The 22,201-nt window shown below is 43.7% G+C and overlaps 1 protein-coding gene across 1 annotated transcript in view; it reads left to right on the top strand.

Annotated features, from left to right (window-relative positions):
* CLSTN3 (calsyntenin 3) overlaps nucleotides 1-22,201 on the top strand; it is a 126,952-nt gene that overhangs the window by 78,759 nt on the left and 25,992 nt on the right. Inside the window, exons 3-9 of the mRNA XM_085619878.1 lie at nucleotides 2,819-3,014; nucleotides 5,201-5,409; nucleotides 8,344-8,493; nucleotides 8,705-8,890; nucleotides 12,183-12,443; nucleotides 13,963-14,075; nucleotides 17,670-17,832. Of these exons, the coding sequence (XP_085476004.1) occupies nucleotides 2,819-3,014; nucleotides 5,201-5,409; nucleotides 8,344-8,493; nucleotides 8,705-8,890; nucleotides 12,183-12,443; nucleotides 13,963-14,075; nucleotides 17,670-17,832 (1,278 nt within the window). The remainder of the gene's footprint in view (nucleotides 1-2,818; nucleotides 3,015-5,200; nucleotides 5,410-8,343; nucleotides 8,494-8,704; nucleotides 8,891-12,182; nucleotides 12,444-13,962; nucleotides 14,076-17,669; nucleotides 17,833-22,201) is intronic.

Genomic DNA, 22,201 nt, shown 5'->3' with positions numbered 1-22,201 from the left:
AGTGGCATGGAGAGCACGGGACTCACATCTGAGCATACCCGTCCCACTCGGGGTGACAAATGCAAAAACAACAATTGATGGACAGAATGCAGAACAATGTCATACATTCACCCCAGTACAGAGATCTGGGCCTAAATCCATCGCTTTTTTGCTCACCATGCCATTCCAGTTTGAACCCAGCCATATGCAAATCAGTCTTGACCCTGTGCCTCATGGGAACAGTCCGGCCCGAACTGCCAAGCCAGGTCCTCCCTGGACTGGAAGCAAACATCCTAGGACCATCACCACCCCCTTTTGTACCGTTTTAAGAAGAGGCCAGAGAAGGCTACTATTGGAATGAACATGCTCTTCCACCGCTTAGTCTCCTGTTGGGTTTATTGCTCGTGGACAGAAAGCACAGATATGGTGACGAGGAGACAGATATGGTGACAAGGAGACACAGATATGGTGACGAGGAGACAGGTATAGTGACGAGGAGACGCAGATATGGTGATGAGGAGACAGGTATGGTGAGGAGGAGACAGGCATGGTGACGAGGAGACAGGCATGGTGACGAGGAGACACAGTTATGGTGACAAGTAGTTGCAGATATGGTGAAGAGGAGACACAGATATGGTGACGAGGAGACAGGTATGGTGACAAGGAGACACAGATATGGTGACAAGTAGTTGCAGATATGGTGACAAGGAGACACAGATATGGTGACGAGGAGACAGGTAAGGTGACGAGGAGACACAGATATGATGACAAGTAGTTGCAGATATGGTGATGAGGAGACACAGATATGGTGACGAGGAGACACAGATATGGTGACAAGTAGTTGCAGATATGGTGACAAGGAGACACAGATATGGTGACGAGGAGACAGATATGGTGCAGAGGAGACACAGATATGGTGACAAGTAGTTGCAGATATGGTGACGAGGAGACACAGATATGGTGACAAGGTAGTTGCAGATGTGGTGATAAGGAGAAACAGATATGGTGACGAGGAGACAGGGATGGTGACGAGGAGACACAGATATGGTGACGAGGAGACAGGTATGGTGACGAGGAGACACAGATATGGTCACAAGTATTTACAGATATGGTGATGAGGAGACACAGATATGGTGACAAGTATTTACAGATATGGTGATGAGGAGACACAGAAAAGGTGACAAAGAGATACAGATATGGTGACAAGGAGACAGAGATGGTTACAAGGATACACAGATATGTGACGAGAAGACCGATATGGTGGCGAGGAGACACATATATGATGACAAGTAGTTACAGATATGGTGATGAGAAGTTGCATATATTGTGACGAGGAGACACAGATATTGTGACGAGGAGGCAGATATGGTGATGAGGAGACACAGAGATTGTGACGAGGAGACACAGATATGGTGACAAGTAGTTACAGACATGCTGATGAGGTTGCAAAGATATGGTGGCGAGGAGACACAGATATGGTGACGATGAAAAACAGATATGGTGAAGAGGAGACACAGATATAGTGAAGAGACTGCACAAATATGGTGAACAGGAGTCACAGATATGGTGAAGAGGAGACACAGATATGGTGACAAGTAGACACTGATATGGTGACGAGGAGACACAGATATGGTGATCTCCATTACGATGATAGATTGACTCATCTGTAGTTTAGGCAGACACACACACAGTGACATGGTTATTTGGAGGCACAGACAGAGGGATAGGGAGAGACGCAAGTAGAGTGCAACACAGATACAACCATTGAGAGGCAATGTGACCAGGTAGACAGTGGAAACTGAAGGGCACTCGTATAGCAACATACAGAAATTGATAGACTCTGGGATAGAGAAACAGACCACCACGATAGATAGACATGGTACCTTTAGAAATTGAAACTTGGAGGTCCCTGAAACTCTGGAACTTGGAGACAACAAGAGAGGGATGTAGCAGGATTTGGACACGCTGGTACCAGTAGATACCAGGTAATGGAGACACCTGAAGAGAGATCTAGAGACACATGGAGGAAGAGACAGGTATTGAGAGCACAGCAGAGAAACATAACAATCGAAAAAAGACACCAACAGAGACACTGGGAATGAAAGACTCAAACACAATCAAGGGATGAGACAACAGAACCTAAACACAGACAATGTGAAGGGAAGACACAGACACAGAGATGGCAAAACATTAACACAGAGACTGGGAAAGTAAGACACAGAGAGACATAGAGATGACAAAACATTGAAACAGACCCTGGGAATGTAAGACAAACACACGACACCAGAAACAACAGATACAAATAGAAGTGCAACAGTCACAAACACATACAAAAGGGATGACATACTTAAAAAGAGACAATAAATGGCAGACATAAAAACACATGGAATAACTGACACAGAGAAAGGAGATGGCACCTCACTGATCACAATGCGGTCTGTAGGATACCCTCGACTCATGTGCAAACACCAACTGTGTTACCAGTCCAAACCAATGGCAGAATGTACCCTATACACAAATGTCAAGTACCACAACACAAGATAACATGAAATAGAGCTGTTGAGAATATGTCTATTTGCTTTAAAGAAATCTGCAAACCAGGAGTTTAGGACACCCTCTGCCCTGTGCCATCTCTAGTGTCTCCCCAAGACATTATTGTTGACATGCCATGCTTACTGATTTCAGGGCCTGCTTTCATGTTCAAAATGGCATCTCAAATCATTCACAGTGCAGTAGGTTTTTCAAAATGGAGTCAGACAGGGATCCTTCCTGTTTCAGGGAACCACCAAGGTAAAAGAGTTGACCACTTTTTATATCTTTTACCCCTCTTCCACACTAGGAGAGATCTGCGGGTTCAGGGTGCACGGACAGGGGGTGCCCTTTGAGGCGGTGATCCTGGATAAGTCAACGGGTGAGGGCCTTATTCGTGCCAAGGAACCAGTGGACTGCGAAGTACAGAAGGAGCACACCTTCACCATTCAGGCCTACGACTGCGGCGAGAGCCCCGACGGAGCCAATTCCAAGAAATCCCACAAGTAAGGAGAAACTGAGAAAAGAACAAAATGTCTTGCACGTCCACGCAAGTCACATATGTCTGCCAAGCAGCCAGGCAGAAAAACCTGGTCTCTGCACCCTTCTTGGCTCTAAATGACATTCAGAACCCAATCATAGAAATCCCAGAGTTTAATCAAAAGTGCTCTTAATACATAATCCATCTACAAAGTACACTGCAATGGGTTTAATTAGCAGGAAAAGCTGGAATTCATAAGCCTAATGAAACACAATCTAGATAATTGTTCAAAAGGTGCTTTTTCAGAATTAATTTGTGAAGCTAGACAGTCACACAAAAATTGACATTGGACGCAAAATCTACATCGCAATATAGGTGTGGAGGAGCGGGTCACTACTTTACTTATAGGGTGCACATGTGTGTGTTGGGAATAGCCACTAAGCTTGCTTGGGGCACTCAGGCAGATAAAATCCCATTCCTTGCATAGCTGTGGACAGAATCAACCAAACCGAGGGTGCAGGGCAGCACCATGCATTTGGGGATCTGGGGTGGGGCAGAGTTGTCTGTCTGTCCACCTGGATGGGCTCTTCCTCTCTGAGGGGCCGGGCACACTCTGTGTATTAGAACTGCCCCCCTGGAGTCTACTCACTTCTCAGGAGGCTGGACAATTCCCACCCAATTTGGAGGTTAAAGGCTGCCTGGGCAGTGCTCTCTTCCACAACTGAGGTATAGCCAACATCTTGGATGTTAAATTACTCCAAGGGAAGGGCTGCTCATGTGGTACAAACAGAGCAGCACCATGAGCCTCCATCTTGGCTCTCTGCTCTCAGCCTAAGAGAAGGTCCCACTGACGTAGCGCAGCCACCATGCCTTCAAGGGGGAGGGTACAGACACAGCCCCTTGTGTACATTATCCTTTATAAAAGCACTAAACAGATGCATCCAGAACCGAAGGATAGTGGGGCATGGGCATACATATCCTACCAGGCAGAAGTTTAAGAGATACCCCCTACTGCAGAATATTTTAACTAGTAGCATTGCTCACGTGTTACTAGGTTTGTCATTTCACTAGCTCCCAACAACGCGCTTCAGTTGTATGTTTAAACTACATTCATACTTGCAGCCCAAGGCTTTGGAAATCCTCATGCGCTAATCCTTGTTGACGGCACTAGGTGCAGACACACCACTCCATGGCATACACACCAAGATGTGCCAACACACCATGGCTCCACCATTGAGATTCCGTCCAGTATCTCAACTCCCAATTACAAACTATTTCAAGTTACCGGGCACAAAATGGAAAATGATATGCTGGATCGGGATTTACCGGGTGCATTTGTACATGTTGTCCTAATTCTGGGCTTGTATCCTCACACATTTTAGTTAGAAAGAAATGTGCTTACCAAGAAGGTACTAGCTTTACCTAGTTCGCTCCTGGAGCTGGTAAACTTGGAAAAGGGTGGGGTGGTGTCCCCTCCCTTCTGGGCTTAGAATGGGGCCTACCCCAGATAACCAAATAGGCAAAGTGGGCATCGGCCTATCGGCCTCACTCCTTTTAGGGGCCCCTCGACAACGGATCAAAATAATATTGATTTGATCTTGAAAGAAAAAACAATCAAGCTTTCTAAATATTGTTTCCCAAAAGATAGAAAAAAATTAATCAACTCAAAGAAATGAAAACTTTACATTAAAGACTCTATAGAGAAAATACTGTATTAATGTAATGTACCCATTAACAACTTAAAGTACATAAACCAGAGACATCAGATTCACATCACAGTTTGTCTCTTTTACAAACGGCAGCTGGCAGTTTGTAAAATTAATCTGGTGCATTGGATGTTAGGAGATAATTTGCGAGGGGGGCCCTGACATTTCGACTGCTTAGGGGCCTCCACAGGGTTTCATCCAGCACTGAATGACTGAATGGGGCGCGCCAATCATAGCTCCATCACGCCTCATGTTTTGGCCGTAGATGACTCCATTCCTCTTCTAACACCTCAGTTTAGCTCTGATTCTGCCACTGATTCTCTGTTTGTTCACAGCTGTTCCTCTCAATGTTGTTGAGCCCCATTGTAATCATGAATCTACCACCTACGGGTCATGTAACCTTTGCCTTTGCTGTCTTGTGCCTCGCCTGGCCTCTATCCAATCACGGATGTCCTTGCACATTTGTGAGTACCTACCCTTACATGATACTCTTTTCCTACTACAGAGCCACAGTCCACGTACGAGTGAACGATGTAAATGAATTTGCGCCAGTGTTTGTGGAGAAGTCCTACCACGTGGCGGTGACAGAGGGGAAACTGTACGGGCGGGTCCTGAAGGTGAAAGCCATCGACGGAGACTGCTCACCTCAGTACAGCCAGATCTGCTACTATGAAATCCTGACACCCAATGTGCCCTTCGACATTGACAATGACGGTAAGTCCTTCTCCAGCATCCTTCTGCTGTGGACCCACCTGGAAAACAACACACCGAGCCCGGTGTCCTCCTTCTCTATAGGGCAACTGCACTACTGAATATTAATCCCCAGAATATCATGGTACACGAATATTGAGGACAGAATATCGAACGGTAAATGCATATAGGGAAGTATAGATTTACTATTCTTAACTCCACGTCTAGGTATTTTGAAGATATATGTGCCACGTGGGTACATATACGTGGAGTTAGCTATGGAAAATTTTGACTTACTTACCAGTCAATATTTTTTTTCCAATATATTCTCCTCAATATTGTGTTACATTGATATTCTGGGATTGATAATCAGGGTTCACCCCCTATAAAACACCATGTGAGAATTTGGCCTGATATGTAGTGCTCACTATTCTAGTGATCACTGTGTATCATTCCAAACGACCCTTATTGATGATTGGTTGTAAGTCAACCTTGTAGACCAGCTATCCTAGTAGCGTGGACAAGAGCAGTCATCAGGCTAAACTCTAGAGGGCGTGTTAAGCCAGCTGTTTACCATCACATATACCCCTTGAACACCAAGTGAAAGGACACCACACAAGTTGTTATGAAAATAAAGGATGTTTATTTATAACAAGACTACCCTGGCTCTTTATGAGTCAGGGAGCTAAGCACAATACAAAACTCTTGAGAAAATACTTCTAGTTGCACAATTTACACAAATGCCCGAAGGGCTCGAAACCATTTACACTGCAAGTGGAATGAGAGATGTTAGAGAGTCTAAAGTTACTGATTCCGGAGGAATCCGATCAGTTGGACTAAACGGAAAAGGAGCTGGACACTTGTAGAGTGAACCTACGATGGAGCACCGAAATGCTCAAGTTACCTAGCCCAGAGGCTGCGGCTGCGTGGGGTTCAGCAAGATGTTGGGAGTCTTCGTTGTAGTCTCGGGAGCCTCTAAGAAGAAGTTGCTGGCAGGCGACCAGTGTCGATGTTCAGAGAGATCCAAGCCTGGATCGGTGATGAAGGAAACCTGAAAGCAGAGGGGACTCAGTTCTCAACCGCTAGCCAGTGATTGTGTGGGCACCAGGATGGTACCGGATGAAGTCACCTCGACCAGGTGAGTGGGTGACGTCGGACTCGGCTGTTCCTCGGACCAGGAGGCGCGGCGGCGACCAGGATGGAGGGCGAGCTGTCCCACGAAGGTGTCTGCTGTCGATGATGCTGGGCCCAGGAGTGGGGCAGCAGGTCTTGGCAGAGGCAAGCCCACGCGGTGGAGTCAAGATGGCGTCTGGAGTTGACCAGGAGGGTCCGGGGTACTCCTCTGTTGAAGGGGAGCAAGGGCCAGTCTGGAGCAACCAATGTACATGTGTGTTAATCTCGAGAGAGAACAGCTAGGCTGTGGGTCTGATTGGCAGGCCCACAGCCAGGGAAAGTCGTAAACCAATAAAGCAAAAGCAAAAAATCTGGGTGATCATAGGATTGCAGACCCTACTCTCCTACACACCATACCTATCTCTATCGACACCCATAGAATAAGGCAAAGTTCCCTTGTGAACACTCTATCAACACCACCCATCCGACTGGGCCTGCCACATATATACTGTGTGGCAAAACCTGTGCCCGACACATAGACACCACGCAACCTGTGCGATCTTATACTAAACAGCACAAGGTCCTCTAACAGTCCCCCTACAAATGAATGCCACACATGTGTTGCAAACATCCCTCTGTCTCAATATATGGTATGCTACATGCCTCCTAGTATCACCAACACAGGCCTCTCTTTGATTACACTGTAATGTGTTGTAGAACTTCTATGGTGCTTTCCTACCCATTGACAAGGCCAGAGAGCTCTTTCTGGTTGGACCATGGTCAGAGTGGGTGTCGGTAGAGGTGCCAAAAAAGTATGACATGTAGCCTTAAAGTCAGTTTAGTTTGGTTTAGTTAGTTTATTAGAATTCATTATAGTAGTTGATGATTCTTATTCTCTTTGAGAGCATACTCCAGCAAGGAGGAGGAGCCCCTAATAATAAAGGAATTGTGGTGGGGGTCTATTCAGGAGAGAAAAGCCCAACCACTGGAGATGTCCCACACCAAGCCACCGGTATGTGTATTCCACCCAGGGAGTCACAGAACTCTAGCCCTGTAAGACATCTGTAGCACTATCAGGAGTCCATCCAAGTAGTGAAAAAAATACAAACCTCTGGAGACATTACTAAGCCACCAGTCCAATTTTTAAGATGCAAACCACATCAGAGGTTCCTCCTTGTAGGGTCAGCTATGGAACTCAGTGTAAATAGAAATAGGCATCTATGGAATTCATAAAGTGATAGCAAGCTACCTCTGTGGTCAGATTACAGACACCTGCAGGAGGAAAGTGTTCGGTTAAGAAAAAGGGAGGCTGAGATAAAGAGCGCAAGTGAAATTTCTCAGGGCAGAAGGCAAAAAGGGCAAGGGATCTAGCAGTAGACTCTGCCAGGCTCTGGCAGGGACAAACAGGGAAGACACCACAGAAGCATAGCCCTCTTAGACGCCCAAGCTGGATGCCAATCCCGATGAGATTTAAGAAGGAGACCTAATGGAAGGAATCAGGGTCTCAAGGCACTGCAGCATGCTTCATTTCTTTCTTTCTTGTTTATTTTGTCTTCTCGGTCCTATCTTTCTTTTGTTCTGTATTTATTCTTTCTTGAATGTGTTTCGTTTTATCTCCTATTTGTATCCTAATTTTACTGAATCAATTGTTTTCCCCTTTCTTTTTATATCATATCATGCTAAATGTTTGAGAAATGTGAGCATTTCTCAGAAGATTGTCTATCTAATTTATGATACTCTTTCTCTCTTGCTCGTTCTTCCTTCCATGTATATTTTTCTAAATTCTAACATTCAAACCACCCCCCTATTATCTGTGCTCTCCTTGTCACCTTTCACTATCTCCAGGGAACATTAAGAATACACAGAAGCTGGATTACAGAGGTGAGGCCCTGTACAAGTTCACCGTGACGGCCTACGACTGTGGCAAAAAACGTGCCTCGGATGATGCAGAAGTGGAGGTACAGGTGAAACCAACCTGCAAACCCTCTTGGCAAGGTAAGGGAATAGATCTATTCTTCTTAAAAGTTTATTGACTTTCAAGTTATTGGGAATCTGTTGTTTTATGGTTCAGATTCAGAAATAATTGACCTTTCTTTGTTTGAGCAATGAGAGGTAGAACCTGTATCCATCACTGTAGGTTGAATTCTCATTCCTTAATTAAACCTAATGGTGGTGTTTTGTCTACCTTCCTTATCCACCTGGCTAGGCTGGAATAAGCGTATTGAGTATGCCCCTGGTTCAGGAAGCATGCCTCTGTTTCCGGGCATACGCCTCGAGACCTGCGAAGAGCCACTCTGGAACATTCAGGCCACTGTGGAGCTGCAGACCAATCACGTGGCCAAGGGCTGCGACCGAGACAACTACTCTGAGAGATCCCTCCGCAAGCTATGTGGTAGGTGGAATGCGTTAAGGTTAGGTGGGGCTTTTATTACAGCGCATCCCATGTTTGCATGAGAGAACTTTGTTCTCAGTCTAGCAAATCTTTTTCATAGGATCTACATCAATAATGGCAACATGCCCCCATTGGGTGCTCCCTCTTATGATAGCCTGCTATAAAACTCACTTTGTAGTAATTACCCCATATAGTAATTAATATTGAGTGTCCTATTTAATATTCGTTGGAGTACTTTCTTTAACCCATAAGTATTGCAGAAACAAAATCACACAGCCTTCAACATGATGAAAGTACACCAAGTGGAAAAAACCTACTAGTATTGAACTACGAAGAGCTTCAACATCTCACATAGATTGTACTACTGAATATCGACCCAAACAATATTATGATACACTAATATCGAGGACAAAATATCGTGGAACGAAATGTCGAAAGGTAAGTGCATACAGGGAAGTATAGATTGATTATTCCTAACTCCACATCTTCATGCCTTGAACATAGATGTGAGGCATGGATGCATATACGTGGAGTTGGGTATAGAAAATGTAGACTTACTTAACTCTCATTTTTTGTTGTTGATATTCTGTCCTTGATATTGTGGTTTCGATATTCAGGGTGCACTCCCTCGCATATGAGATTATAAGGCAGGCATAGAAATTACACATAGAATTCTAGCCTCTGCAGTTGTCATGTCTACTGGCTCCTCAAAGAAACTCCTGCCACTAGGTAGTGCACAATGTGTGGACTTTGCGATCTCTGTTGACCTCTGATGATGTTACTGCTCGAATAAGAGTTCATGTTAAAGGTGCATCGGTCTAATACGACCGATGGCCAGTTAGGGTGCGTTAAAGGGCCTGCTCCTTGGTAGTGAAGGAAAGTCCTCCTACACTAGCTACAAGTCCTTCTTTCCCAACCTGGTGAGCCTTGAAGCTGTATTTTGAATGAGTTGATTAATATATTGTTTTATTTGATGTGAGATGGAATTTTGCAGGCTTCTATCGTACTCCTGAAACTTATTTTCCATTAGTTAGCATTGGAAGCGGAGCATGCCGAACATTTTCTCAGCCTTCCTAACCAACCTAGTGTCACTTCTGTCAAGTTGTGTGCAGTGCTTAATTTGTAAAAAAAAAATAATAAGTGCTAGGGCTCTCATCAGGAGGCCACAGCAACTTCCACCACACATTGCCCCCGTCAACGCTGCCAATAATAATAACAACACATCTACTAACATCACACTCCTACAGGTGTAACAATTCAGACTATTTCAGGCCCCCAAAGCTATAGAATGGCTTGGGCACCAGGTAATAGTCATTTTTAATGAATATAGCATTAATAATTAGCTGTTGTTGTGATCATCTCTAAATTAGCTAGACAGTGCCACCCTGTGGCAGACTGTCCCATCGCCGGTGCTGACAATTAAGTGCCCCTGCCAAGTACCGGAAACCACCGGCTCAAATTAAGCACTTGTTCTGCGGGACAGGAGTTTGTTCAAGCCTTGGTGGAGCAACCTTACAATACTACTCTATTGGTTTTATTATTGAATTTCATTTGTTTCTGCGCCTCCTTATGTTTTCCTAACTTTAACTTTAATGCATTAGACAGTGCCCTTTAAGGACGTCGTATGGTATCACCTCTTGTGCAATGTAAATTGTTTAAAGAACTTACTGGTATATTTCCTTCATTACCAGAGTTATCACCATTACTAGTGTGCATTTCTCCTCAGTCAGAAGCTCCTCTAGCTCTGCTATGTTAAACGTAGACTAGATGACATTTTACTGCACCTTATAAGGCTGTAGCCAAGAAAAATCCAGTCCAAGAAGGATGGTGTAAATAAAGACCAGGGCTTGTTTTTAAAAATTAATTTACTAGCACTGATGCTGAAACTTGTGACTTTAATTAATATGATTCAAAATGTGTGTCCTACTGAGCTACCTTTTGGAAATATTTCAAAAGGATTTAAAACATTGTATGAACCATGTGTATAAGTAAGACCTTATGCTCACATCTCAAATATCTATTAAAAGTGTCAGTAATTGGATCTAAAGTTAGGAATGGAAGATAGACAAAGTTGTTTACTCTTGTGATTTACACATAAAACCCTCCAGAGTAATGCAAGCACCATTACCTGGGGATACTCATGATGACCCTAAATATCCTTCAAAGCAAAGAATTCATCAGCTGATTTATTTTTTGGCGGACGGAATATTTATTTTGGCCATAGTGTAGTACTTTACTTCCACCATTGAGCAGGTACTTCACCCGCCATATTTAGAAATATCCGCTGTTCGTGCGGACATCTCTAGCATTTCTAGGAACCACAGTCACATGCCCTATGAGGTGGAATATGAAGTCCAGAATATGGTGGGACAGTAATATGGTGGAAAGATATCAAGGGAAAAAATATCAAAAGCTAAGTATATGTAGATTCTCTCTACCTAGCTTCACAACTACGTTCTTCGACGACACATATATCTTCAAGGTACATAGATGTGGAGTTAGGAACAGTAGATGTACACTTCTCTCTGTGAACTTACCTGTTGATATTTTCTCCCTCAATATCGTGTCCATGATATTAGTGCGCCAGGAAATCCTTGTCCTCGATAATCAAGAGTACAACCATCCTATCAGTTATTCTGATATAAAACTTTCTGTACACATTTGTCCTCCAGCTATAGTAATGTATATGTACTGAAGGGCCTTCTGCAATAGTAATATTTGTCTTGTGAGGTCCCCCACTTTAAAAGTTTTTGTCCCATATCCCATAGATTGTTGCGTTATCTCATGTTATAGAAATTTCTCTAAGGGTATTTTATAACATAGGAACATATTCCTGATAAAAACGGTCATTTAGGGCCCTCCATTGAAAGCATTTCTAAGAATATGGCCATCTCTCACTTTCTGTTTTTAGTATTACACTTTTGGAAACTTCCCACAGCATTTACATTTATTTGACCTGAAGTTGTTCTTGTTGTTCTTAAGACTTTATTTAGCTGCACCAGACCTCCATCCTCTTGAATACTGACATAAATCAATGCAAGGTTGAGTGTATGCAGTGTTTTTAAAATGAGAGTTTGATGTTCCTTTAATTCTGTCTTTTCCTAAGTAATTATTCTTCCCACTCATTGCAAGGGCTCTTAGCACACCTCCTCTCTCTCTCTCTTATTCTCTGTGTTTGTTTGTATTCCCTCTCCTCTATACCTCTATGCACTGATGCCTGCCTATTCTTTCCCATCCTCCTACTGTACCCTCACTGGCTCCTCTTCATCATGTCATCCTTTATTCTCCCTAGGGGCTTCCAATGGAGAAGTTGACCTCCTCCCCACCATAGGTCCACACTACAACTGGACGTCTGGGCTGTCGGTCCACTACAGCCAGGACAGCAGCGTGATCTACTGGTTCAACGGGACCCAGTCCACGCTTGTACCCCCGGGGATGGTGCAGGAGGGCCTCAGCGACCACTTCACACTCTCCCTGTGGATGAAGCATGCTGTCAGCCCCATCAAGCCGAAGAAGGAAGAGGAGACCATCATCTGCAACACCATTAAAAACGGTGAGTCAGGTTGGATGCTTCTCACTGTGGAATGCATTGTGTCCCAGGGATATAGCTGCTTGAGTAAGCTATATACTTGTTTGGTTTTACCTATATATTTTGATGTTGATGCTCAGATGTACATGTTTGGATCTATGATGCATCCATATGGATGTGTTGTATATTCTCTTCCTAAAAATCATGGAACCAATCATCAAAGTCTGATCACCTAATAACCCCAGTACACACCCAACCTTACTCTGTCATTGCCTTTTGTAAATAATGTGATCAAGATGTTGGGTGGGGGAGCAAAGACTGTGTGCTCTGGGGTTTTGCAGTGTGGGTGTCACAGATATTGATCGCGGGGAAGAGACTGAGCTAGGGAGGGAAGAAGCATATGAAGGAGTTTTTCTCAGAATCAGAAAACAGTAAACATGGGAAGTAGTGTGATTATTCCTTTGCCTCATTGTTATGAGAAATGAAACGTGGGGCCTATGGTATTTCAGTTCAGGAATTTGGCACAATGAAGAAATACCAATGGCTGCACATTTTTTGCTTCTTTGAGTAAGAGCAGCGTGGTATCTGCATTTGCAAATACCGTGATTTGATAAGCGGTTCTGATTGGAATTTAGTGTAGGTTTTGGAGCATACTGATTACAAGGTTGATTTTATTGGAGCCCTTTACATTTTTGTGGTTATTTAAGAGCTTCTTTAACAGGATTGGTTTGATTTTAAGGGTTTAGATGAGCAGGAAAACACCTTGATGCCATGGGAGAATTTGATAGGCTTTTTGTATAAAATTGTCCTCTCTTCGGCTATAATTATGTCAAAGTTTTGACATTTTTGTGTGTGATTTCTCTAGCTTACAGAGAGTAGTTGTTGTAGAAGTTTGATTGTGACCTCAAACAAAATACATTCAATTGGGGTGTGACTCATCAGCTGGTACCCAAACTTCCCAAATAGTCCACAAATTCTAGGCAGTCAATTTGATAAGATCATGAAAAAGGTGCTCCGACAAATTTATTTATAAGCGCTGTTCAACAATTAGGAAAATGGCTTTGATGTTCCACGTTTTCCAGGTTGACACATGATGTTGCATAAGAAGAGGTGATTGGGATTTGGTGAACTGAGTTGTGTGGTCATTGCAGCTGTTGTTGTTGTAGGGCAACCTTTGCGGTGAGACATCCAGCCTGCATTATTGAACTGTGGCTGCCTATTGGCACATAATTGGAAGGTTAAGTATGGTGGATGCTTAGAGGGAGATAATTCCAGGAATTAAGCATTTTAGTGTTCAAGGGTTTGTGATATACTTGTTCAGGTGTGTGTGTGTGTGTGTGTACTATTTATTTGAAGGAGTGATACATTCGCTCAGTTGTGTGACCTACTTCTTGTATAATATCTGAAGTCCACCAGGGCTATCAATGACAGTATTCTTGGGTGGTCCGTGTCTCTGAGATCTTAACATCTCTCTGATTGCTCTCAATGTGCAAGGTACTCATGTGTTGTTCATAACATGCCTGAATTTGTTATCTCCTGCCAGAGGACAGCTACTCACACTACTCCCTGGCTGTCCACGGATGCCGCATCTCCTTCCTGTACTGGTCACTGGTGGACAGCGCTCGTCCGGTCAAGTTCCTCTGGAAGCTGGAGCAGGTATTATACTTGGCCTGTATATACCTGGCTTCATTCTCTAATCTCCTTGACTACTAGGGTTTCATTTCTCTAGACCTTTCTCATATACAAATGTACCTTCCCTCTACTACCCCACCTCTACCATGGATTTATCCTTCTGTCCTCTTCCTTATGGCATTTTCTTCTCTTTCCTCTCCTTATTAAGCTTGGCACTCTATCTCTCTCCTTATCCACCACATTTTCTTATGTCCTCCTTTTTTACTAAATACCTTTTCTTTACTTTCTAGTGATACACCAAGTGGCATTCCCTCTTCTCCTCCATCTTATCTACTAAAGGTCTTCTTTAGAGCAAGGTGGTTTTGGGACAGCTACCATAAATTCTTCTTGGTTCACCCACTCATTTAAAGGTGTAGGAAACATAGTCTTTCATTTTGGGGCTGCTGCTGATATGGACATAGAAAAAGGCCTCCACTCCTTCCATCCACCAGTGAGATGGCACGAAGAGGCATCCTCTCTAACATCATTTCCATTTGCTTTTTCTAATGCAGTGGACTAGAAACTCGCATAAAATGATCAAATATTGGAACAAATTCTCACAGCATTGGGGCGATTGCTTTTTTGTTTCCAAAAAACAAAACAAATAGCTGACCGCTCAACCATGCCAACTTAGCATGGCAGGCTAGCCTTCAATCGTTTCAGTATGAAAAGTGCTCCCGTCATGTTGGCAAAAGCAACTTCAGCAAAAATTACCCCAAAACAAGCAGCAAACCCCAGATTGAGCAGACTAGATGCGGTGTTGTTGCATGTCTGCCAGTGGAGTAACAAAACATGAGGGGGCTCCCCTGCAAGATATGCTGGGGGACCCTCTCACTTGCATCAGTAGGGGCTGAGGGAGCCCCCTCCAGTATGGGTAAACCTGCCCCCCCGCACTGCCGGCGTTGCGGGGGTCTTTAGTATGCCCCTGAGCTCTGCGCAACAGCAAATCATACCATAAAATTCCTCCTCTTCACTGTCATCTTGTCTAAAAAGATCTGTTATTGTTACCTATAAATGTTTCTTGGCTCTTTCTCTCCTCTCTGTCCTGTATACCAAGCTTAATTATTTCCTTCCATTCCTTTCTTTATTTATGTATCAAGAGTCCCTTTTTCCCTCTTATGTGTCAAGGTTTCCTGTGTCATCCTTATCTGCCAATGTTCTTTTTCCTTTCATCTGACAATTATCCTATTTTACCCCGTTCTCCTCCCTTATCTATCAATGCCCTTTCTCTCTCTTCTCCTGCTCCTTTGTACCTACCAATGGTCAAAGTCTCTCCCCCTTATCTACCAAATTCCACCTGTTTATCTTTCAAGGTTCCCTATCCTCTCTCCTTCCTATCCACCAAGGCTACTTCTCTTTTCATATCTTTCGCCATAGCTACCAATAGTCCTTGTCTCCTCATCTACCATGATTTCATCTCGTTATCTTACCATGGTTCCTTCTCGCACTCTCCCTTTTTTATCCTTACTTACCACTGACCTTCTGTTCTGTTAGCCGCACTACTGGTCTTGCTTCTTCTTCTCACCTACTAGTGTCAATTATCTACCTTTCCTGTTACCAGCCATGGTTTCTTCTTTCTCATTCTCCTCTTTTTCTGTCCTTGTGAGTTTTCAACCTCAATCAATCAGTCAATCAATCAACCAAGGTTTGTAGAGCGCACTACTCACCCGTTAGGGTCTCAAGGCGCTGAGGGAAGGGGTGTGAGCAGCTCCATTGGGGTCATTCAAAGAGCCAGGTCTTGAGGTCCTTTCTGAACTGGTGCAGTGTTGGGGTTCGTCGGATGTGAAGGGGGAGTTCGTTCCAGGTCTGGGCTGCGAGGTAGGAGAAGGATCTACCACCTGCTCTGACCCTGTAGAAACCTCAATCTCGCTGTGTCTGCTCTCTCTCAATTTAGTCAATGTATTGTTCTTCTCAACCCATATTCTTTCATCTTGCCACCTTTCCTACTTCCTTTCTTCTTTACTCTGTATTTGCTTCTCATCATTCATCTTTTCATTCTCTCCCATCCTTCATTTCTTTTTTCTTGCTTCCTTCTTTTCTTCAGCCTTACTATTTAAGGCATGTAAGCTCTGTTCCCCTACACCTTCCTTTTTCACTACCAATCCTTCCCTTCCTCTTTTATACCCTTATCAGTGCCCCTTCCTTGATTTTCCTTTTTTCATTGCATATTTCTTTGTTTATCAACTTCCTTTTTTCCCTTCTCTCCTTCTCAGTCACATGCTTCAAATGCTTTCCATGTCTGCCTATGCCTTGTTCTTTCATACCCTGTCTTCTTCTGCCACTTACTTTCTGCATCTGTTTCTTAAACTTTCACCATCTTAACTCAATAGCTTTATGTCAGATACCCTTCAAGCTACACTTATTTCTAGTATATATCTCTATTTGTATACTTGTCTCCCTCTCTTACATCGTTTCATCAGGGTGCACCTAAGCACCTTAATCATAGACTCAATAAGAAAATGGGCAGATAGCATCATTGTTAAAAATTGAAGCTATAACTAACTGCGACAAGGTATAATATTCCTGCTCACAGCATTTAGCAAATGTAGAACAACAGGGGCCGTAAGTCTGTGTCATATTTAATATGATCTGTAGGGATGCCTTCAGGGCCAAGTGCCTTCCACAAAGGGCTGTTTCTCAATGTATCCACTTATAATGAAAAACACATTTTTCTCCAAGGTGCACTCTAATACCCTCAACTCAATCTTCCTTAGCTTTATAATTACCAGAGAAGCTCTTTACCCAGCAAGTTAGCTGCAGCACCTGTCACAATGTTAAAAATGCACCTTTAACATTTTCCTGCACTATGTGGCAGGCACCGCGTTCAGGGAAATGTAGGGCGGCACCATAGGTGTCCCCCAAGTGGAACTTCAAAGTGCCCGGCGGCAAGAGGGGCCCGCAACTAGCCCCTAAAGTCCATCCAGTTGAACCGCCATGGAAAGGCTGGTGGGGCTCCTGCATCCTAAACAGGCGGGCGGTGCCTGCTAGGCACCACCACCATTCTGGGGATGCTGGGCGGTCCGACAGGCAATCGGAACGATTGCTACAGTTGGACTCATGGCGTTTGGGCTTTCCGCCTGCCAGCACACCGCCCGCCATCACAATCTAGTAGTTGGGAAATGGCCAAACGTTGACGGTGAACCCGCCACCCACAGCCTTTCGGTGGCGGGTTCACCGCCATCGTATACAGGCCCTAAGTGTCTTTAATATCAGTTAGTTGTCTCATCCTTTAAATAGACATAAAGAGAAGACATAGAAGGTACCAAAGCCCCACAGTATTAGGGTTGTCATCTAGGAGCACTGCATTGCCTACTTTTTGGGAACATTTTGAGAATTAGTCCTCGCTGGCCTCCTAATATTGTTTGCATCTGATGCCATGCCATTTATTGTCGCTATAGATTGCTCTTCAAGGTTTTTACATTTGCTCCTGAATGTCTCTAAAAATAGTCTTCAAAATATAATGAGCCTATTTCCAGTTTCTCCTCCTTTTCCCCTACATATTTTCCTCCATCTCAGTCCATGCCTCTTCCACTCTCTCGTTGAATGTTTATCTTTCCTTCCATATGTCCTGCATTCTAGGTTTGCGACGATGAATGGCACCACTACGCCTTGAACCTGGAATTCCCCACAGTGACTCTGTTTGTGGATGGCGTGTCTTACGACCCAGCACTCATTCATGACAACGGCATGCTTCGTCCTCCCAGGCACGAGACCCGGTTGATGATTGGAGCCTGCTGGACAGGTGACTATCTTGAGCAATAACTTCATAGGGCACCACTTGCTGTGCTTAATTTGTAAAAATAAAAGTGCCAGGGGTCTCGTCAGAAGGCCACTGCAGCTTGCACCACACATTGCCCTTGCCATGCTGCCAAGGATGGTAACAACACTACTACTAACCATTACACTCCTACAAATTTGACAATTCGGACTATTTCAGGCCCCCAAAGCTATAAGAATGGCTTGGGCATTAGGTAATAGTTAATTATAATGTATACTAAATTAATAATAAACTGTTGTTGTGGTAGCCAGACAGCGCCACCTTGTGGCAGACTGTCACAAGCGCTGGCGTTGACAATAAAGTGCCGGTGCCTAGCACCAGAAACCACCGGCTCAAATTAAGCACTGACCACCTGCCATATCAAGGCTTTTGTTGTGTGGTCACAAAGCTTAGGCTGGCTAAGCTGTTACAAAACCAAAGAAATGTATGCATGGTAAGGCGAATGGCTCCACAGTGATAAATGCCAATATCTGCGGGAAACAGGCCATGTCAAGTGAGCAGGTCCCTTACATGAACATCAGCAGGTCGTTTTCAGTGAGTTTGCCACTTCCCTGAATGTTAGATGGTTACTTCCTGTGACCTGGCCACTTCCTTGAATATTTACCCATCTCTTCCTTTGAGCAGGTCACTCACATGGGTGCCAGAGGGTCCCTTCCTGTAAGCAGTCTACTCCTCTGAATGTGAGTGGTTAACTTCTTATCAGACACTCTACTTCACGTCAGCATGTCACTCTCTGTGAGCAGGCCACGCCCATTAATCTAAGTCATGGTTGTCATTTAGGGTTTGCCAGGGGTCGCAGTTGTCGCTAGTAACCTCTGATTCTTCTTTTGAGATCATTTTCTTCAGATATGGCAAAATCAGTGCCAAGAACACAGGGGCAGCTTGCTCTAATGGTCCTCGAAACTCCGCTCTCCTTGTTTGCTGGTCATTCGTTTATTAAACTAATAGTGAATGATATTCTATTATTCAATGTTAGGTTAATAAAAAATGGAGCACCAGGAGTTAGAACAGGACCTTAAGAGGGAGCTGTGATAAATAAAAAAAATGCTTTCAATGTATGTTGTGTTAAGCTTGCGGGTGAGAGTGTTTTTGTGTGACAGAGTCCATGCATATGAGTGAGCATATGTGTATGAAAGTGAATGAGAGTCAGTGACAGTTAGTGATAATGAGTAAGATTGTGTGTCGATGAATATGAGTGAGCAAGAGTGAATGATAATGAGTGAGTAAAAGTAACACTGACTGCAAGTGAGTGAAAAGTGAATGACTAAGAAGGAGTGTTAGGGAGTTTTAGAGTGTGAATGAACATGAGTGTGAATGAGTGTAATTGTGAGTGGGAATGAGTCAGAGTGAGTAAGAATAACAGAGTAAGAGTGAGTGCAAGGTAATGTGAGTGAGAGTAAGTGAACATGAACGAGTGAGTGTGAATGAATAAGTGAGAGTGAGGGATTCAGAGCCAGTGCGAATAAGGGAAAGTGAGCAAGAATGAGGAAGTGAGAGAAAGAGTGACTGAAAGTGAGCATGAGTTAGTATGAACAAGTCAGAGTAAAAATGAAGGAGAGTGAATATGAATGAGTGAGAATAAATTAGTGAAAGTAAGAGCAGTAGCAGCTCCTCCGCTAAGGCGGAGGAGCGTAGCCCCACTGCAATTTGAGCAGTGGATAATGTCAAAATAAAATGATAACAACACTATGGTATTATCATTTTATTGTTCCGGTTTACGGGGCAGGGCAGGGCTTCGCTGTTTCACAGTCAGCAAGGGGAGGAGTGGTGGGCACTTAAGTGGGCATGACTTGGCCTGGCCAAACAGTCATGTACACTTTGCATGTTCCCCACCAGGCTGTAATACATAGCCTGGTGAGGAAAAGGCACAAGCTCCCACTGCCTGTTTGAACGCCAAACCACAGTGCTCAGACCAATAACAATGCTGCATTGCACATTGTGATTGGCTATGGGAGCCTGTTTGTGCTTCCTGCTTCAAGCAGGAAGAGAAGAGGATGATGCGAGGCGAGGCGGCGGTCCAGCAGCAAGGTAAGTATTTTTTGTTATGTATTTTTTCTATTCTCCCCACTCATGCTACTCAGTTGCAGTTGCCAGTAAGTAAGAGTGAGTGCAAGAGAATGAGAGAGAATGAATGAGTGCAAGAGAATGTGAATAAGTAAGTGAGAGTGAAAATATGTGTGTGAGAGTGACTGTAAGTGAGCGTGAATATGCATGTGGTGTTTCGTTTGTGAGTCTGCGTTTGGCCTCAGCATACTGAGAGCAATCCTTGGTTTATAGAGGTACGAATGGTAAAATATTGGCACTGGCATACTGAAGGCATTTCTTAGCATGGCAGACACCTTTGAGAAAACACAGACAATGGAATACTAGAGGTAATTTTGGGCATAATGGATACCTGGGTAAATCACTGCTACTAGTGCACAATAGGTAGTTCTTGGCGTATGGGGACCTCTGGAAAGATGCTGATGTTGACATACTTGAGGAAATTCTTGGCATAGGACGCATCAGCAGTATAATGTTGGTAGCATATGGGTGGTATTTCTTATCATAAGCGAAAGAAATGTGGAATTTTAGAGTGCGACGACCATGTTGAAATGCTGGCCTCTACATAATAAAGATCATTTTTGACATACGTGTCACTCATGGTATATAGATGGCATTAATAGCAAAATCCTGGTACTGGCATATTGTATGTACTTTTTGCCTGAGGGGCAGGCATGGCATAATAGGGACACCAATGATGGAACTGTCACAATGGAGGTCATTTTTGACATATGAGGGCACCCATGGCACATTTAGAATACAATGGGGTCACCCGTGGATACCGTCAGGTTTAATTGGCTTGATACACCATGAAAGGACTTGGGACCATATGTACTATTTACTGGTCACAAAATATTGGTCGCAATTTGAGATCAGTATTTTTGTGACTTTTAAGGATTTTTATGAACTGAACTCTGTACTGATAGGTTTCTTCTTAAAAATCTGAATCATAATAGGTCTGAATCCGATCTGCATTATTAATGAGGTAGGTTGCAAATTGTGACCCTCTACGATTCGTTGTCCTCACAGGAATGGTGGACTGTTGAGGTCAGGAGACCACCAGATCTGTGATTGATTTTAAATAAAGCAAACCTTATTTTGTCTATGTATCTCTTTTTCCTTAAGGAAAAAACAAGCCCTTTTACTAAATCACTAAATAAGTTTTGTACATTAGAAAAACACATTTACTGGCCGCAAACCCGGTGATTTACTAAATTTCATGATTTGTGACCATAAATGCATTCGTACATCTTCCCCTTGAATACCGATTCAGTGCCATTTCAGAGCCTATGGTTATTTATATAATTTAGAAGAGGCCTGGTTCACTCGTGTTGCTCGTACACTGGATCTCAGGACAAGTATTACCAGTGTTGGCCGTCAGGGATCGGGGGCGGGAGGAGAGTAAGGGGGTTTAAAAAAGAATAAAAAACACTTACCTGATGCCGCGTCTCTTCTCCGTGTCTCCGTCTCCGTATGTCCCCTGGTGTCGGAACAGAAAGCACCCAGTTGCCCCTGAGCCTATCACAACGCTGCAATGCAGCGTTGTGCTTGGTCTGAGCGCCGTGGTTGGCGCTCAGCCAGGGAATAGGAGCCTGGGCTTGTTCTCCATGCAGGCTGTAATGCACACTTGGAGTGGGCAAACCACTCATACCCTCAAATTATTATCATTTTATGTTTCCTTCTTTCACTGCTTCAAAGCAGTGGGGCGATACTCCTCTGCCTTAGCAGAGGAGACGCCGATGATTATCACAGCCCATTACTTTAAAAGAAGATGTCAGCACCTTCATATAGGTGGTGTCTAAAATAGACTTTTCTATATGTTTTGTTGTTATATTAATCATGCTATTATGGAACTTCCACAACGTCAATTACTGTGATGCCATCAGGATTAAGGTTATGTGATATCACTTCCTGGGTCATAGACCATATGATGTCACTTCCTGTGATGTTATTAAGGTCAAAGTGTGTGTGATATCACTTCCTCTATCTCTGCCATCTTGGTGAATCGTCATCCATGTTTTCAGGTGCCTATTTCCTATTATAACGCTATGGCTCTAAATTTTGAGCAGCCAATGTTCTTGAATATTATCAACACAATGCATTGTGTTGCCCTCTCCTATGATTGTTTGTGAATTGCTTTTTTGAACAGGCCTTTGCCAGAATGCCAAAGGTTCGATTACCTTAAAAAAGTCTGCTCTCCTTAATCTCAAATCAGGCCTTTATCCCTGAATGTCAGCAGATGACTTCTTGTGAGCAGGTTGCTGCCTTCAAGGCACACATGTATGTTCCA

The sequence above is a fragment of the Triturus cristatus genome, chromosome 7 (assembly GCF_964204655.1).
Source record: "Triturus cristatus chromosome 7, aTriCri1.1, whole genome shotgun sequence".
NCBI classification, from domain to species: Eukaryota; Metazoa; Chordata; class Amphibia; order Caudata; family Salamandridae; genus Triturus; species Triturus cristatus.
Note: the sequence above shows the minus strand (reverse complement) of the source record. Positions and strands in the feature narration are given on the sequence as shown.